Source organism: Myotis brandtii, unplaced genomic scaffold, assembly GCF_000412655.1.
Source record: "Myotis brandtii unplaced genomic scaffold, ASM41265v1 scaffold927, whole genome shotgun sequence".
Lineage (NCBI taxonomy): Eukaryota > Metazoa > Chordata > Mammalia > Chiroptera > Vespertilionidae > Myotis > Myotis brandtii.
The window spans coordinates 897568-916292 of record NW_005371823.1 but is presented as its reverse complement, the minus strand read 5'-3'; the positions used below and the strand labels follow the sequence as shown (position 1 = coordinate 916292).

At 42.4% G+C, this 18725-nt stretch overlaps 1 protein-coding gene across 1 annotated transcript in view; it reads left to right on the top strand.

Annotated features, from left to right (window-relative positions):
• RYR3 (ryanodine receptor 3) overlaps positions 1 to 18725 on the top strand; it is a 380950-nt gene that overhangs the window by 58644 nt on the left and 303581 nt on the right. The window contains exons 4-8 of the mRNA XM_014532943.1: positions 465 to 539; positions 2861 to 2939; positions 10098 to 10210; positions 11132 to 11231; positions 15101 to 15194. Coding sequence (XP_014388429.1) covers positions 465 to 539; positions 2861 to 2939; positions 10098 to 10210; positions 11132 to 11231; positions 15101 to 15194 — 461 coding nt within the window. The remainder of the gene's footprint in view (positions 1 to 464; positions 540 to 2860; positions 2940 to 10097; positions 10211 to 11131; positions 11232 to 15100; positions 15195 to 18725) is intronic.

Below are 18725 nucleotides of genomic sequence, written 5' to 3'. Positions count from 1 at the left end.
AAGAGCCGTGAAGGGGAATGACCACCAGGCACAGAATGTGCCCACCCACCTGCCCCAAGCTGCCTTTCTATGGCTAGCCTGTAGTTACATCACATTTGTTTCTCTCTCTCACTCTGAATGCTTCTGAGAAGTTTCAAAGGAAGGTAAGGAGTGCCTATCTCATTGCCATGCTGCTCCGGTAGAACAGCCCTGCATCTCTGCTGATGCCAGGCAGGGGCCCTTTTGGAAGAGAGGTTTGGCCTGACACACCCTCTCCCAAGGATGTTGCATGACCGTGGTCATGAGTCTTCTCCCCCCACGCCACCCCCGCCCATAGGCTGGCCACTCTCTTCTAGAATGAATTTCTTGGGAGCTTTGCAATGTGTCTTTTCCTTGTAGTTTGTCTTACAGGATTCTTGTGCTGCTGTGTTTTGCGAGAGGCCACAATGGCCCGTGCTGACACTGTCCCTCTCCTTCCCCACCAGGCAGCACAAGGGGGCGGCCACAGGACCCTGCTCTATGGCCACGCGATTCTCCTGCGGCACTCTTTTAGTGGAATGGTAAGCACATCTGGGTGTTCGCTTTCACCATTCAAGGAGGAGGGGAAAGATAAAGAGGGGGAAAGTACAGGAAACCAGCAAGTGTCTAGATCAGCCGTGGGCAAACTGCGGCCCTAGCACATCTGGGTGTTCGCTTTCACCATTCAAGGAGGAGGGGAAAGATACAGAGGGGGGAAAGAACAGGAAACCAGCAAGTGTCTAGATCAAATTAACAGCAGAGGTAACATTGTTGTCTTGGCATTTCCTTCGTATAACTTACCTCAGTTTGCAATTCTATATTTCATTTGCATAATGTCTGACCCTCTTCTTCCCCACTCCATGAGGGAAAGGACCATGTCTTTATTTAACTAAACCTAATTCCACCAAGTACAGTACTTTAACATACTAGATTCTCAGTAAAGATTTGCTTCATTGATCAAATAAACTATGGGATAACTGACTTCTCGAGTATATAAGGGTAACCAGCACAGGGGGAAAATCCACCAAATGAAATTTTTGTGAAATCTTTCCTCTTTTACTAGCTAAAGGACATGGGTTGACATCCACTGCCTTCAGTGCTGGGAGAGTTTGAAGGTATTATGTAAATCCAGAGGCAGGAGAAAGCTGGCCAGGCTATAGCTAATTAGGGATCTAGACCCCAAATTATCCTGAATGGTGAAAATTTATGTAACTTGAAAATTTTTTTCCAAGTTTTAAATAAATTTGTAAACGCCAGACATTGTAGATCTTTGGCAGGGAGTTAAGGAGACTAGTGTGATCTCAATCAACTATAATCTGTGCCAACTCGAGTCACATTCACTCCCAGTCGCTGCCTATAGCATCCTCACTTGCTATCCGTGGAAGGAAGATTTGTCTTCTTTCTCTGTTCTAATGGAAGCTGTTAAATTCATTCAAGACTTCACTTTCACACATTTACACGTGCAGCACACCGCAAAGTTCATCTCAAAGCTTAAACTATCAAATTGGCAGCGGGAGCAGCAGCTGCCTCTTAAATAATGCATTCATTGCAGCATTTCTTTCCCCGAGCACTGGTAAAAAGTTGACCTTTTCAGCTTGAACGTTCATCTGTTGTAGTCCTTCGTGGCAAAGGACAGAGAACAAAAATGACCAAATGCAAGGTTGTCCAAGCAGGAGATGGGGACATTTAGAGAGTGGGGAAACTTTGTACCCAGACAATCTCTAGGACTAAGAGGTGATGATTTTTCTTTCAGAACCTGGTGCTTATCCATAAGGGAAAATAAAACCTTAATACCTCTCTTTTTCTACCTACATACAACAATCAAAACCTCAAACAGCACACTTTCCCTGGCCTTAAAAACTCAGGCTAACATCGTGGTAGAGATATGAAGGCCCATGTTATTTATCATTAGATTTACTGCCCTTCCAGAAAATCCCACTCAGGGTTAACATAAACACTACACTGCTCCTTTAGGAGCAGCTCTGAGAACAGAGCCTGTGGGACATGCCTCCACACCGTGCGGTGACTCTTCATCTCCTGGCTGCAGAGAACTAGGAGTAGAACCCAGAAAGCACGTTCCAAGTGCATGTCTGCCTCCCAGGCTAATCCTAAGGTCAGCCGCTGGGCCTGACAATAGAGGAAATGGGGAACAGGCCAGGGTTTGGTTTTGTTTTTTCCTTTTATTAAGTTATTTTTAAAATCATTGTTAAGTTTTGCATGCCCATGTAGTTTTATAATTGGAAAAATATAGACATTATTTGAGATGTTTTAAAGTTCGCAGAAAATTTGAAAAACGGGGAATAAATAGCAGTGAAGGAATCATCGTGGTCTGTGCCTCTGTCCAGAGATAACTTCTGCTATCAGTTTGCATCATTTCCTTTAGCCTGGTTGCTAGGCATTTCAATTTTGCATGTATGTTAACCCTACAAATATGCTATTTTGTATTTGTTCCATGCTGTTACACATCTTGATAAAAGCAATTAATGGTAACATAATAGACCATAAAAGGAAGTACCAAATTTGATCAATCCTTCTATTACTGTTGGTCATTTATGTTCCATTTATATTGTTTCCAGTTTAAAGGTTTCTCAGAGTGTCTTTGAACTAAAGCATACCTAATATGTCAAACTTATCTCTACAACATATGGTCACATAAGCTAAGTCACAGGGTCACCAGACAAGAACATCTTTGAGGTTTTAAATATATTGTAAAAGTGTATTTCAAAAGTATTATAATAATGAACAAGGTAAGCCCTTTTCACAGTAGCTCAATGTTGACATTGACAACTGGGAGCCAACTAGTGTTGAGATGCCAAGACCTGATGAAGAGTATGACTTCACGAGCATCTGTCTTGTTCCACAGTATCTAACATGTTTGACTACATCAAGATCCCAGACAGATAAACTTGCCTTTGATGTAGGCCTACGGGAACATGCCACAGGTAAGTCCACATTCCCAGATCTCCTGCTCAGTGGGGTCTCGGGAAGGATACCGAATATGTTATTCACTTGGGATTCCAAACCAGCTAACCACTGGGGTCAAGAAATAGGTCTGATAAAATTTTGGAGAATGATGAAGAATACATGATGGAAACATAGGAACTAAGACTAAGAGAACACGATGCTTTAAGTACCGTCTGTTGGTCTCAAAGTAAAACAGTTTTATAGGGTTAAGTACTGAAAATGAATGGGGAAGTTATTCCTGATAAGAACCAATGGTAATAACTGCTAAAAACACAGATAGCACAATAGGGCTTCAATAATGTGGTAGAAGGTCCAGATCAAAGGAGGAGTCCCATTTTATTCTGCTGTGAACAAGCTATTTCTACAGAAATGTTCTCAAATGTTAGTCAGTGACATGGCCATCATGGTTTTTACCATTCCAGTGCATCAACTTTATTATCATTTACTTTATATTTTCTTTAAATTTACTTATTTTTATACTTACAATTTTAGAACTGCTTGCCATAAAAAATAAATATAATGAAAAGAAACTCATGTCATTAAATAATTGAAGCATTGTTGTCAAATATTAGAAAAGTGTTCATGATATAGAAGCTCCAAATTTAAACTTTTTTCTTTTTTAAATAGAAGGTTTAAAGGAGTAATAAAAATAATATAAAGTTCTCACTATATGATTTAATGTTGCTTAATTGTTTTTTACCACCAGCAATATACATCATATACTTATTTTTAGTTTAGTCACAATATTAACAGTCAAGATAACTAGTTATTTATTTATATTACATTTATAGTATCAAAGAAAGGTCTGACTTGCTGTGGGTTATTCCAAAGACCAATGGAGCAGTGGATAGGAGTTGAGAGGAAGTATATTTCACGTCAGTGAAGGAAACCACTTTCTAATACCTACAATTATTCAGCGGAGGAGCAGCTGGCCTTGGGATGTAGTGTGCTCCCTGCGGCTGGAAACATTCATGGGCAATCTGAGCATCTGCCAAGGGCATTACATATGGAATTTCTGCTCAGTTGAGAAGTTAGGCTATGTACCAATCCGGATTCTTGGTTGAAAACAGCAGAAACTGATTCAGGCTATCTCAAGCAGAATGAGAATTTACTGGAAAAATGTTGGGTAGAACCCGCCCTAAAGCTGAAGCCCCAGTCTTGGAAAAGGGGCAGGAACAAAGAGAGACCAGGGAAGAGAAAACAGCCTAGGTCCCATGGCAGAAAGAGTCTTCCTGGATGCAGTCTTTAACATCATAACATTTTCCCCAAAAGAGGAGGAAGAGATCGTTGTTAGATAGCCAAAGAACAAAAGCCCATGTGAATGTTCTAAAACTGTCAGTTCAGCCCTGACTGGTTTGGCTCAGTGGATGGAGCATCGGCCTGCGGACTCAAGGGTCCTGGGTTCGATTCTGGTCAAGGGAATGTACCTTGGTTGCGGGCACATCCCCAGTGGGGGGTGTGCAGGAGGCAGCTGATCGATGTTTCTCTCTCATCAATGTTTCTGACTCTCTATCCCTCTCCCTTCCTCTCTGTGAGAAATCAATAAAATATATTTAAAAAATAAAATAAAACTGTCAGTTCAGAGGGGAATGATGCAGATTGTCTGATTTTGCAAATGATGTAGACAAAAACTCTGGAGTTTAAACCATGTGTACCTGCTGTTTCTGCATCAGACACAGTGGTGTCTAAGAATGCCTGAGGAGAAACCCTCGCTCTCCTCCTATTTGTACAAAGTAAAAAAGTGGGCCTGCCTCAGCTCATTATATTTTTCCCCTAAAATAAGAATATATTTGAGTTTGATTTAAGGTTGCTTTGTTTTCAGCTAAAGTGTTATTCTTAAAATACACCTTCCTCTAAGTATCCGTCAACATTCTCTGAAAATTATAAATTGAGTGAAGTACCACATTCTGAATGGAAGTTGGCCTTTAATATAAGCCAGCTGTCAGTCTTGGAGCACGTCATCAGAAAAGTTATAAGAGGTCACTCTATTTACATCAATAAAATGACTTTAGACTTTTTCAGAGTTGGGAAGAAAGTGAGAAAAACCACTTTCTATTCATGTGTTCAGGAAATCTATTTTTTTTTAAATATTAGAGCCTCCAATAAAAATAGAGGGAAGTTGCAGCAGATATTACCCTGAAAATTCCTAAAAACAGATATGATATGAATTCTGCCGACAGATGAATACATGAGCCAACCGACGTTCAAGTTGGCTGATCAGAAGCTGAGTTTGGCAGAAGACAGGTGGAAAAGGGTTGACCAGGTGTTCACGAAAACCTAGAGCCTTTTAAATTAATTTATTTTACCTCTCTCACCCAAATCCATTTCAAACTCATCCTTGAAGAAGGCCAGCTTGGTATTTGTGAGGGAGAAGGAGAATGCGTGTACAGCGCAGATAAGTTTGTGTTGCCTGGGGAGGGACTTCTCATTTCAGGAGGAGATTCACTCAGAATCCAACAGAGTGCCATTCTGTTTCCTGCCAGGTCATTCTCTGAACGCACCTTTGGTTCAGAAACCTCTTCTGAGTTGAAAACAAGTAAATGCTCAATAGTTCAGTTTAATCTCTAGGAGAATGTGAGGAGAAGTTTGGAGGCAGTTTCTTGAACAATTCTAGAATTCCCACTACATGAAGGATATTAAATAATTTGACTTACTTAAAATAACTTGTGATCATTTTCCCCTTGGTTTTCCCTTGGTTTTGATTACTGAGTTCTTTCTTTTCTCCTTTTAAGGTTTTTTGTTGCTGCTTGTTTTTAGCATTTAAACATAATTGTAGAATTAGACTTAGGAAGAAATAAATATGAAAAAAAAACAGTACTTTTAGTGTTTTCCTTGTATGTATTTTAGGGTCATCACCTGGCCCATATCCTATTGATTCTGGGAACAGCCCTGACCACTGAGCTGTTCCCAGGAGAGGGCAGGAGAATGAGTAGACTCTTCCCCCATGTGCCTACTTAAAACCTACTTTATCCTAAATGCCCTTGGTGGCCCAGAGTACAGAATAGATACAAGTATCACATTTCCCTGCAAATGTAGAGGTCAATCTCTTTTGTCATGAAATTTTAAATTTAATCAAAGTAATATCTACACATAGTTTAAAGAAATAAAGAGTCCTCCTATGCCCATTGAAAACATCAGTCTCCTGCCCCACCCATCCCTGTTTTGGATTTCTGCCTCTTTCTGGGGCATCTACTTTCAGTTCCTCCGGTATTGGTTAGCATTTGTTTATGAATAACAAAATTCATACTCTTGGGGGGGGGGGGCAGGTCCCTGAGCCTGGCCTGTGCCCTCTCGCAGTCTAGGAGCCCTCGGGGAATGTCAAACTGATGGATTGGGAGCGGGCCTAATCTGGCAGTTGGACATCCTTAGTGTTGCTGTGGAGGCAGGAAAGGCTCTTGCCACGGGCTGCTGCGCTCACCAGCTGTGAGCTTGGCTTTTGGCTGATTGGTGCTCCCCGTGTGGGAGCGCACTGACCACCAGGAGATAGCTCCTGCATTGAGCATCTGCCCCCTGGTGGTCAGTGCACATCATAGCAACTGGTACTTCCACTGTTCGGTCAATTTGCAGATTAGTCTTTTATGCCTGCGGGATTGGGACAAAACCAGCTCTTCGACATCCCCCGAGGGTCCTGGATTGCGAGAGGGCACAGGCCAGGCCGAGGGACCCCACTGGTGCACAGTTGGGGCTGGGGAGAGATGCGGGACATTGGCCGGACACACCCTGGAGCCCTCCCGCAGTCCCTCCTCGGCCAGACCCCAGCAGCATGTTAACCTACTGGTCAAAGCGTCTACCCCCTGGTGGTCAGTGAACGTCATAGCAACCGGTTTACTGGTCGACTGTCCCCTGGTGATCAGTGCATGTCATAGTGAGTGGTTGAGCGACCTTAGCATATCATTAGCATATTACACTTTGATTGGTTGAATGGACAACTGGACACTTAGCATATTAGGCTTTTATTATGAATAACATAATATACTACTTAGTTATTCTTTCCAGATTAGGTATTATTTATTGACTAGAGGCCCATTGCAGGAGGATTCCTGCAAGAATAGGGCTTCGCTCCCATCTCTGCGGCTCCTACCCTGCCCTTCTCTGCGGCTCTTACCCCGCCCTTCTCTGCTGCTTCTCTCCCGCCTGTCTCCACTACCTCCGCTCCATTGCTTGGCTTCCTTCTACGGTGTCTTCAGTCTTCGCTCCCAGCGGTATATGCAAATTAGCCACCATCTTTGTTGGTGGTTAATTTGCATCTCACACTGATGAGCCAATGGGAGGAGTAGCGAAGGTACAGTCAATTACCATGTTTGTCTATTATTATATCGGCCTAGAGGCCTGTTGCAGGAAGATTCCTGCAAGTATAGGGCTTCCTACGGCTGGAGCGAAGCAGAGAAGGGAGCGAAACCTGCTGAGGCGGGCTTCGCTCCCGTCTCCGCCACCCGGCTTGTTTCACTCCCACCTCCCTCCGCCGCCTGGCCTGGCTTATTTCGCCCCTGCCTCCCTCCGCTGCCCGGTCCAGCTTGTTTCGTTCCCGCCTCCCTCTGCCACCCAGCCCAGCTTGTTTCGTTCCCACCTCCCTCCGCCACCCGGCTTGTTTCACTCCCGCCTCCACCGCCCAACTTGTTTTTGGCCGTCTGGCTTGCTTCACTCCCAGACGGTATATGCAAATTAACTGCCATCTTGGTTGGGTTAATTTGCATATAGTCACTCTGATTGGCTGGTGGGAGTAGTGAAGGTATGGTCAATTAGCATCTTTGTCTTTTATTAGTGTAGATGGTTCCAAATGAATAATAAAAAAAAAACTCTTACCTTCCACTCTTTCCTGTCTTCTTCCTACTCTCCCAATATATTTATTCACATGTAACTACCAAATCAACATTAACTACTTATATTTCTATAACTGTGACTTTTATTTGTAAATGAAACTCATTATATACTATGCTCAGTTCACTTTTTTATTTTTGAGTTTTCTGGTAGTTAATAATTATCTTATTTGTTTTATTTTCTGTGGCCCAATCATTCATACATTTCTAAACTATTCCATAGAACTGACACTCTCTCCTGGTTAGATTCCATCTCATTCCATCATCCAGAGAATTCCCTTTGCCTCTTTCCTAGATTCCATATTTACAGGATTGCCTGTTTTTCTCCCTCCTGGTTGGAGCCCATTATCTAGTAGCTTTTACAGAAAAGATTCATGGGAGGTCAGTTGCCATCTAAAGTTTCTTAATTTCAGCTTCACAAGTAATTGATAATATTTTACATTGGAAATTTTATTTTTCTCAGCACCCCAAAGGTTTTCGTCTATTTTCTCCTAGTTTATGGTCTGGCTGTTAATTTCTAATACTTTGTGTGTGACCTGTTTATATTTTTGGGGAGCCATTTGGATCTTCTCTTTTGCCCTGAGGTCGGAAATGCCACAATGGTCTGGCTGCACATGGGATCCTTTCTGTTCTAAGTCTCACAGGAATGGACCCTGGTGTGGGTCTCTCTTCTCCACTGTGCTAGGCAATTCCTAGGCCATTCCAATCTGAAAATCCTTCTCTTTTAGCTCTGGGAACATTTTAATAGTATTTCTTTGTCGATTTCCTTCCTTTTCTCTGTTCTTGTTTCCTGTATCCTGGAATTTCTCTAGATTGGTTTTCTAATTTTATTTTCTTTCCTATTTCTGTTTTTCTTCATTCTTTTTTGAGGGAGAATTGTTCCACTTGATCCTATAATCCCTTCTTTCTCTCTTTTTCAGGATCAGAGAAGTTTTTTTCTAACGGGAGCCTTCATGGATACATTCATTGTTGCTTCATTAATGTACTTTTTCTTATCTCTCTGAAATTATTATGAGATTTTTAAAAAAGTTTTTTGGCTGCCTGTAATCTTTGTTTTTTTCCAAGTCCCTTTCCCCCTTTTTGTTTTTCTCCTGTCATTCATTTCAGCCTTTCCTCAGATGCCTTTGTCTCCATTCAGGTTTAGATCAGGGCAGTAAAAGCTGACTGGGAGCTCAGAGTGTGTGGCTGTGACTTGCCATCCCTTAAACCTCACCTCAGGTAATCCAGATGGGACTGAGGCACATACCTGGAGGCACCCAGACAGCAGTATCTTTTATCTTGGGGATTAGGCTTCCTTAAAGAGTAATCCTAAATTTGTGGGGGTTAGGGGGGGTGTTCAGCATCACAACTAGCTGAGGGTCGGAGTTGAGGGACAGAGGCAAAGAGAAGGGTGCTGGGGATTACTAATCAGGACATGGAATTTTAGTTATTCTTTCTCTTCAATATTCTTTACTTCCTTGATTGACAGCCTGGTGTTTCCAAAACCAGACCTCTAATGGTTTGTCATTCCATGGATTGAGCTTCCAGTCTTCTGTGGGTGGAGGAAGAAGAGTTACCCATCTGGCTGTACAGAACAGAAAAAAAGGATGCAGGGGGTTAAATGTTCCTTTCAAACTTTCAGCCAGTCCTCCTGTTTTCAACCCCCTTTTCTCTGTTGCCTTCACAGTAACAGTTCCCTCCAATTCTAGATACTTTCTGGAGAATATGCAACAGGAATGGCCTTATTTATTAAGATTGGCTTCCCACCCATTTTCTTCCCCAAAGACTTGAGTTTTAGTTTTCTCTTGGCTAAACACCATCTATCTGCTTTCTTTTTTATCAAAATGCCAATTTCTCTTCGTTGCTGTCAACTTCACACCTATCTTAGTTCCTGTATATCTAGGCCTTTTGAAAATCTCTCATCATTCCCAGTAGAAATACTGATGTTTTAGTAGAATTTATGGAGATATGGGGCAAAGATAAAACTCTGTAAGTGATCAATCGTCCAATGAAGTCAATTCTTAAAGCAAAGATTTGTAAGTGCCTGTGAAGAAAGCATTTTTCTATATGTATTTAAAATACTCAGGATCCTGTAGCTTCTGGCCTCCAAGACTCTTTCCCAACATTGTCTGTCTCTAGAGGAAATTAGAATGATAGATTTGGCAAAAGCAGACATGGGGTTGACTGGAATGCTTACAGTTAAATAGAAATTTTGGTCTGGAGGGGGGGGGGGCGAGGAGAGAGATTGTGTGTTTTCCTCATCAGGGAAAACAGTGAGGGACATAATTAGAGACAATGGCTTCTATGAAGCAATGACTAACTTGAGGAGTCTCTATGTAGGAGAAGCCTGTTGGTGGACCATACATCCCGCTTCCAAACAGAGGTCCGAGGGAGAAAAAGTTCGAATTGGAGATGACCTCATCCTCGTCAGCGTGTCCTCTGAAAGATACCTTGTAAGTACCTCCTAACACAGGCATCTTTCATTCTCAGAATATTTTTCTTTAGGAACGGTTGGTCAAGGAGAACAGAGCCACAGCAGGTTGCACAGGATAAGACAGGCGCCTTTACCTAGTGTACTTGAGAGGTGATTAAATCCTCTCCCCTGCCAGGTTATCTAGGAGCCTGGAATTTAACTGTGAGTTATCCTTTCAGCATAAGGTAGTGTGCCAGCAAACTCTGCTAAATTGCCCCAGGGACCTCCAGAGACAGCTAACTCTTTAGTTGCCATTACTGTGAATTTATCACGTTGCTTAGCTCTTGTCCAGTGAAGAACAAGCCTGAAAGAATGGGATATAAGGAAATAAGCTTATGCTGGAGACAGAAAGAGAATTTGAAGTGTTTCAGCATGTGAGATGTCATAGTGGTTGGAAGATGCAGGTGAGATTTTACACCTGGGAATATGTAATAGGCAAGCATCATTGACATCAAGCCCTTGGCTAGTGGGGAGGAGGGGTGCATGTGTGGAATATCTGAAGATCAGAGAAATGCCAAAGGTAAGTTTTGAAGCTCCTTCATGCCAATCCTGTTAGCAGATTTTACATTGCCTAGACCAAAGACTGGAGTAATTTTTCCCATTTGTGAGTTCCTGTATCCTACCAAGAATAAACATTTTATAAATTCCTATTAAATCAGGGATCCAGCTAAAGGGATGAAGTCAACATTTCACCTCTGTAGCTAAATGTTTCCTCTTCCCTAAATAAAGTGTCCCACTTTGAAGCCCCTTCTAGACTGGGGAGGAAATCTTCTACAGCTATGTAGAAAGAGTTGGATGACACCAAGGCTTTTTAATTCAATCCTTGAAATTCCAGGTGAGCGGCTTCTGTCAGGACTGGCCAAGTGATTTAAAGGCTGTCTCATCTTTGTTTCTGCCACAGCACCTCTCCATATCCAATGCTAACATACAAGTGGATGCCTCCTTTATGCAAACACTCTGGAATGTACATCCTACGTGCTCAGGAAGTAGCATCGAAGAAGGTGCGCTTTCTATATGCATGCAGCCCTCAGCCTGCCAGTCTGTCCTGTGCTGTCCATATTGACATTTTCTGCTGCTTCCCAGCTCCCACGTGAATGTCTTGACCCACAGTGAGCATGACTTGAGTTCACCTGAATTCCTTTCTTTGATGTTGGTGTGAATTATTTTATGTCCTGATTTCTGATGACATGAGCATTCCTGGAACTATTTTTAATCCTTGGAGTCCACTATTATTTTAGCACTAGCTGCATTTAGGACTTGGATATGCATCTCCCCTCACCAACTAACTTTTCATTTTTATTTATGGTTATAGTTACAAGTGTACAGACTAAGCAACTTCAATTTTAGAGGAGGTTATTTGCCAAGAAGGTGGTGGTGTTAATATTTCTTCCCAATGCATCTCTCCATACAGGTGGGAGAAGGACTTTCTCTCTAAGAAAAGTACGTTTGGCCATTTGTTTCTACTTGTATTTATGGAAGGCCATTTAACAATAATAAATGAAATATATTCTCGGTATTTTATTTTTCCCTTGGAAGTAAGATCATCAAAGTCTATTCGACATACCCTATTTCTTGGAGCCAAACTCAATGCACCTTTCAAGCTATGTAATAAATATACTGGCCTCACCTCACTCATGAGCAGTATCACATTTGGGCAGAATAATCAAATGCCAATGACCTGTAGGTTATCACATTACATTGTAACACTTTAGAGCAAAATACTCATATCACAGACTTTAACCCTGTTTTTAATCCTGAGCCTAGTAGCTTCAAATTGGGAATGCCCTCCTGTGACATGATGTTTGACAATGGTAAGCTGAGAGTGGCAAGGTGATGCCCCAGTTTCAGATGGCATCATAGCTAAGCTGAATAATCAGGAAACAACAGACTTTTACCTCTTTCGGTGACATGTGGCAGGCTTTGAAAAGGCAGGGTATGTTTACCCGCCTTGTTTTATGCAAAAATTAACCCACCACCCTATGTTGATTGTCAATCAGTCCCTTTCTATGAGGAATCAAGACACTCTGGTTTAAATCTTCCCCAATGAAGTTTTGACTGAATCTTCTCAACGTTAAATTTTTCATGATTACTGTAGGAATAAAACTATTTTCTAGGCCCAACAGAGGGCTTGTGGAAATTAATTAAAAAGTGTTTGCAAATCATGTCAGAAAGGTCCTTATAGAAGTATTAAGTACCCGAGGGTAGCTCATCACTGGTGTCATCTGGGCCTGCAGACGATTGCCTGTCAGCATCCCCTGGTGAGAAACACACTCCAGCCCTTGAGAGTGTAAGTGACCCTCATCAGGGCCCTTATTTCTTGCCTATCACCCTGCATATTTCAATTAAGAAACGTTGTGATGGACCAGCACTTGGCAGTTTTCTCCATGTGGATAGAATATTGATTGGAGGAGCCTGAGGACTGTAAATGATGATCTCCAAGTGGGCCATGGCCTCACCATCATGAGATGATGGAAAATTTAATTAAGAGAATGATCATAGATGATTTTACTTTTCTAAATAAATTGGCTATTAAGAATTCCCTTACAGTATATTATGAATTATACTTTTGTAGTTGTTGCTATTTCCTCACACAAGGATATTTTTTCCATTGATTTTTAGAGTGGAATGGAGGGAGGGGGGAGCACAGTAGCTTCAAATTGGGAATGCCCTCCTGTGACATGATGTTTGACAATGGTAAGCTGAGAGTGGCAAGGTGATGCCCCAGTTTCAGATGGCATCATAGCTAAGCTGAATAATCAGGAAACAACAGACTTTTACCTCTTTCGGTGACATGTGGCAGGCTTTGAAAAGGCAGGGTATGTTTACCCGCCTTGTTTTATGCAAAAATTAACCCACCACCCTATGTTGATTGTCAATCAGTCCCTTTCTATGAGGAATCAAGACACTCTGGTTTAAATCTTCCCCAATGAAGTTTTGACTGAATCTTCTCAACGTTAAATTTTTCATGATTACTGTAGGAATAAAACTATTTTCTAGGCCCAACAGAGGGCTTGTGGAAATTAATTAAAAAGTGTTTGCAAATCATGTCAGAAAGGTCCTTATAGAAGTATTAAGTACCCGAGGGTAGCTCATCACTGGTGTCATCTGGGCCTGCAGACGATTGCCTGTCAGCATCCCCTGGTGAGAAACACACTCCAGCCCTTGAGAGTGTAAGTGACCCTCATCAGGGCCCTTATTTCTTGCCTATCACCCTGCATATTTCAATTAAGAAACGTTGTGATGGACCAGCACTTGGCAGTTTTCTCCATGTGGATAGAATATTGATTGGAGGAGCCTGAGGACTGTAAATGATGATCTCCAAGTGGGCCATGGCCTCACCATCATGAGATGATGGAAAATTTAATTAAGAGAATGATCATAGATGATTTTACTTTTCTAAATAAATTGGCTATTAAGAATTCCCTTACAGTATATTATGAATTATACTTTTGTAGTTGTTGCTATTTCCTCATATTTTTTTATTTTTTCCATTGATTTTTAGAGTGGAATGGAGGGAGGGGGGAGCACAGTGGAGGGAGGGCAGGAGAGAGAGAGAGAGAGAGAGAGAGAGATGTGAGAGAGACTCATCAATGGGTTGCCTCCCGCACACACCCTGACCGGGGCCAGAATCAAACCTGCAACCTTGACCAGGTATCAAACCCATGACCCTTTAGTGCTATGGCTGACACTCTAACCACTGAGCACACGGGCCAGGCATGAATTATCTTAATGCAAAAAAAGATGCAACTGGAAATAGTACAATAAGTTAAAGAAAAGTTGGAAAAATATGTTTGAATGTTTGGGGAAGTTTAAGAAAACTTGCCTTTCCTGGATGGAAAAATGAAAGGGAATATCGGCCTGTCCCTGCACAGGATACACAGCTAACACTTTTCTCCTCTGGCACGACTTCTCATTCCTACTGTTTTCATACAACACCCAAAATAGTTTGACCAGCCCCTAGAGTGATCTAAATATGTGATTTTAAAAAAAATCCTAATGCAGACATTGAGCATATTAAGTTCATATATCTTCTGAGAACAGACTAGCCTGGAGAATTGTTTAATTCAGTGGGATAAAAAATGTCCATTTGTTTTTGCAAGGTAAAGCTCAGACTGGGGCCCCTCTCTTGCTACTCTGTGCTTTGAATTAAGGCTCAGAATTTATTCAAAGACTAATTGGTCGTCAGGTCCTCGAATCTCATTGTCTCCTGTCCATCTCTGAGCTCCATGGCTATTCAGATTCCTTTCCTTATTCTAAAGCTCGGAGCTTTTTGATCATGCATCTATGCTTGTCAACTCGGGAAAACCAGAATGTCATTCTGCCTTCCCCTCCATGCGGTAGGATTGGTGTCCAAGTTTGATCTGTGTTTGTTAAATGCATTCCAAAGCTAGCTTATCCTAAGGCAACTTTTAATAACAGTTTGCTGCCCCCTTCCCAGCACCTTCTTTCTTTCCCAGCAACCTGATTTGGATTTTGCCACAAAGCATACACAGTGAAATTGTAAGGGCCCGTCCAGGGTTTTGGTGTGGAATCATCACAAGCAATTGGAAAATCCTTATCTCCGTAACAGTAGCAGCTCAATTTTCCTTTTGGTTTTTAATTATATGAGTTGACACTATTTTCACCTTATCTTTTGAGGTTGGACTTGCTCATCCCTGAAACCCTATTTAACTTTCAATGTCAGAATTGTTTTGACATTCTTGTCTTTTCTGCCTGAGGCCTGAATTCATGGAATCTGTAATTTCCTAAATGCTTCTCACTTGGTGTTTTTCATAACTGACTCAGACCTGAACAGATTTACCCCTTTAAGCATGGTGTTCTCTTTATTAAACTTGGCATCAGTTCATGGGAGAATATAATTCTCTTATAGGATACCTACTTGGTGGGCATGTAGTACGTCTTTTCCACGGTCATGATGAGTGTTTGACGATACCATCTACGGACCAGAATGATTCCCAGCACAGGTAGGCCAATAGCTTCCTCCTCCTCCTCCCCCTCCTTCTCCTCCTCCTCTTCCTCCTCCCTCTTTCCAGTCTCAGATGACTCACGCTGAAGTGCTTGCATTTGGAGGTGGCCACAGATGAATTCTGTAAGTGATGGTCAATAGCAAACTCCACGTCAGCCATGGGATGCAGTTTGTAAACAAGAATGGCAGGACACTAGAGTTGACTCACAGGTACATAGGTACACTGCTCCTTCGGCAAGTAGTTCTATGCTTCTCTACCCTTCATTTTCTCTGGTTGCTCCTGTCACTAAGGAGTTTCTGGTAGCATTCATTGTAGACTGAAGAATTCATTTTGGTAATGAAAATTGACCTAAATATTCTAGTAGGTCTGTGCACTAGCACAAATTATCCACCTGGCTCTTCATAGGCAGATCATCACTATTATTCCCCTTTCATGAGCTAAGTAACTAAGGTGGAGTTTGGGGATTCCCTTTTGCTTATTACCAAATAGGATTCAAGGAAACAAATGTCAGTATCCAACAGGAGCTGGATTTAGCGCAGGGATGGTGCCAAGGGTGATGCTGAGGGTGACGCTACTTTGGTCCTCTAGTTGACCCCTCAGGGAACATATTTTAGAAATCCAAACCTAAAGATGGAAGGTATTAATACAGGTCTTAAATTCATACAGAAGAGTGATTTAGTATTCAGTTTATCATCAGAGGAAAAGAGCATAAAGAGCTTGGCCCCTGCAACTATAGAAACCTTATATACATATAAAAATCAAGTCTCAGATCCAAATTAGACTGAATTTGAGACTGCATTGAGTCTAGTATCCTGGTGGTAATACATTCTTTGTTTGTGTACCATGCCTATGGGAACCATGTTAACTGTCTCTTTCACTTTATTAGAAACATGGACCACATCCACACAACTTGGAAATCATCTCAGGCTCCTACCTAAAGGTCACACACTGGCCGATGGGAAATGGGAACCTAGAAACCAGAGCTGCAGATGCTCCATCCAGGGCTCATTCCTTATTTGATGCATTAAAGGACCGCCGGGAGCAATGAGCTTGAACATATTGTTATACATCTTAGAAACCATCCATGGGCAGTCTGTATCCCTTATTGTTCCGAGTCTCTTCCTACTTGTTCTGTCCTCTGAATACCCCTTCTTGGGAACCAGATGTGACACAGGAACCAGAGCAGTGTCTAGGACACACAAAGCACAAACCTATCACAAATGCCTGTTTAATTCATTCACTGCCTCCTGGCACTGGTCCAACGGTTAGGCAAACTTGATTTCCCTTGGAATTCAGGACTCCATGCTCTGCACAATGTCATGTGATCTTATTCGGTTGCAATTTCTTTTCCCTACCTTTAAACAGTGAATTATGTAGTAGCGCACGTACGGTCTCTTTAATATTTTATTCTGCTGCATCAGGGGAAAGTTTGCAGGTGGATAAAGAACTGAAGCTTTGTGGGTGCATTTTACAGTTACATCTGAGATGGAATATCCTAGTGCTTTCTTCTCGTACCTGTTCTTTTAAGAATAGGAATTTTGGGAAAATTAAATACTAACTTTGCACATGGCCCTTTTACCCCACTCCACCCCCACACCTGTCATTAAGTTTATAGCCATGTTAGAAGCAGCCTGTGCAGAAACTATACTGCTTAGAGAAGCTTGTCATTTGGTGAGCACTCCATTCAGGTGGTTCAACAAGATCCTGACAACCAGAAAAGGCTGGCAGGTATTTGAAAGGAGGTGCTAGGGAGAGTGAAACAGATGGAAAGGATTCCCAAAGTGGGCCCCTGAAGCAGGCACACATGCCCTCATTGAAATGAGAGTGAAGGCGGCCCTCCCTTGGCTGAGGAGTCCATGAGATCTAATTTGTATTTTGGGTAAAAAAAGAAATTCAGATGAAAATAAGAATGATACATCCATTTTTCTGTAGGAAAGTATGAAGGGGTTGAGACTGGGGTTAATAATCAGTTTTTTTATTGTACTGGAACCTGAATTTTTGTGTCAACTGGTCTCTTAATCAAAATGGGAAGCCTTGGCAGTATTTGATGTCTAGGTAAGGTGAGTGAGAAGCCGCCTGGTTGTCTTATGTCATCAGGTAAAGTCTCAGCACTGGCTGGGATGGCCAGGAAGACTGAAATCTGGGAGAGCACAAGACTGCATTGTAATGGGGCTGACTTTCAGGAGGACGTCATTTCTGTTCCCTCTGAAGCCTGAGAGCAGAGTCAGGCTGGATAGAGAGGTCGATTGTCCCAGGGTGCAAACCGTGCAAACCCAAAATCAATCTGGCTTTCTGAGCTCTGATCCTTGGCTCTGCCTCTGGCTTGTCAAGCACCCTGGGGTAAGTCAAGTAAGCTATTGAAGTCAAAGCTAAGCTGACAGCCAAGCTTTCAAAAGCACCTCAGCTTACCACCCACTCTAGTCCCCTACTGGGGTAATTGTTTTAGAGAATGGGAACAGGTTGTTTCAACCTCTGTAACCTTGAGAGAATAAATGGAACACGTCACCTGTATTTTCTCGGTGGGAAGGAGGAACCTTCCAGAATTATTTAGAGGTCAGAAGGAGAGTGTTCTCTAATATTGCAACCTCAGGGGATCCGCTTTATGCTCTCCTCCTTAGAGACCCTCTAGCCCTCACTGAGAGGGATAAGCATTAGTGAAAATCCCAGCATGTTGTCTTGTGTGGCTGGGAGGTTAGTGTGGTATCATTACTATTCTAGGCATGGCACAGAGACACCTGGGGTGGTGGAGCAAAAAGTAATGTAGGATTTCTTTCCTAATATTTACTATGTGTTTCCTGATAATAGGTACATTTGAAAAAGATTTTAGAATGACCTCTATCATCCCACCACCCAGAGTAGCCACTGTTAATATAGTTTTTCATTATATCACCATACCATTAAAGATGTTTTTCTATGCATGTATAAACAACTAAATTTAAACAAAATTTGGCTTAACCCACAATGGATAATATTTTGTACACCTTGGAGCATCTTTGGGCACATCTATACTAATAAAAGCATAATATGCTAAGTAGACCAGACAGTCGAACGACCTTCCAGATGAAGTCTCGGCAGTGGGGGGCTGAGGCAGAGGTGGTTAGGGGCAATAAGGCAGGCAGGCGAGTAGTTAGGGGCAATCAGGCAGTCAAGCAAGTGGTTAGGGGAGATCAGGCAGACAGGGAGAGGCAGTTAGAGGCAATCAGGCAGGCAGGTGAGCAGTTAGGGATGATCAGGCAGGCAGAGGCAGGAGTGATCAGGCAGGCAGGCAGGCAGAGGTGGTTAGGAGAAATCAGGCAGGCAGGCAGGCAGAGTTGTTAGGGGCGATCAGGCAGGCAGGCAGGTGAGCGATTAGAAGCCAGCGGTCCTGGATAGCAAGAGGGATGTCTCACTGCTGGTTTAGGCCTGATCCCTGCCTAAACTGGCAGTCAGACATCCTCCGAGGAGTCCTGGATTGCGAGAGGGTGCAGGCTGGGCTGAGTGACCCCCACCCCGTGCACAAATTTTTTGCAATGGGCCTCAGTCCTATCT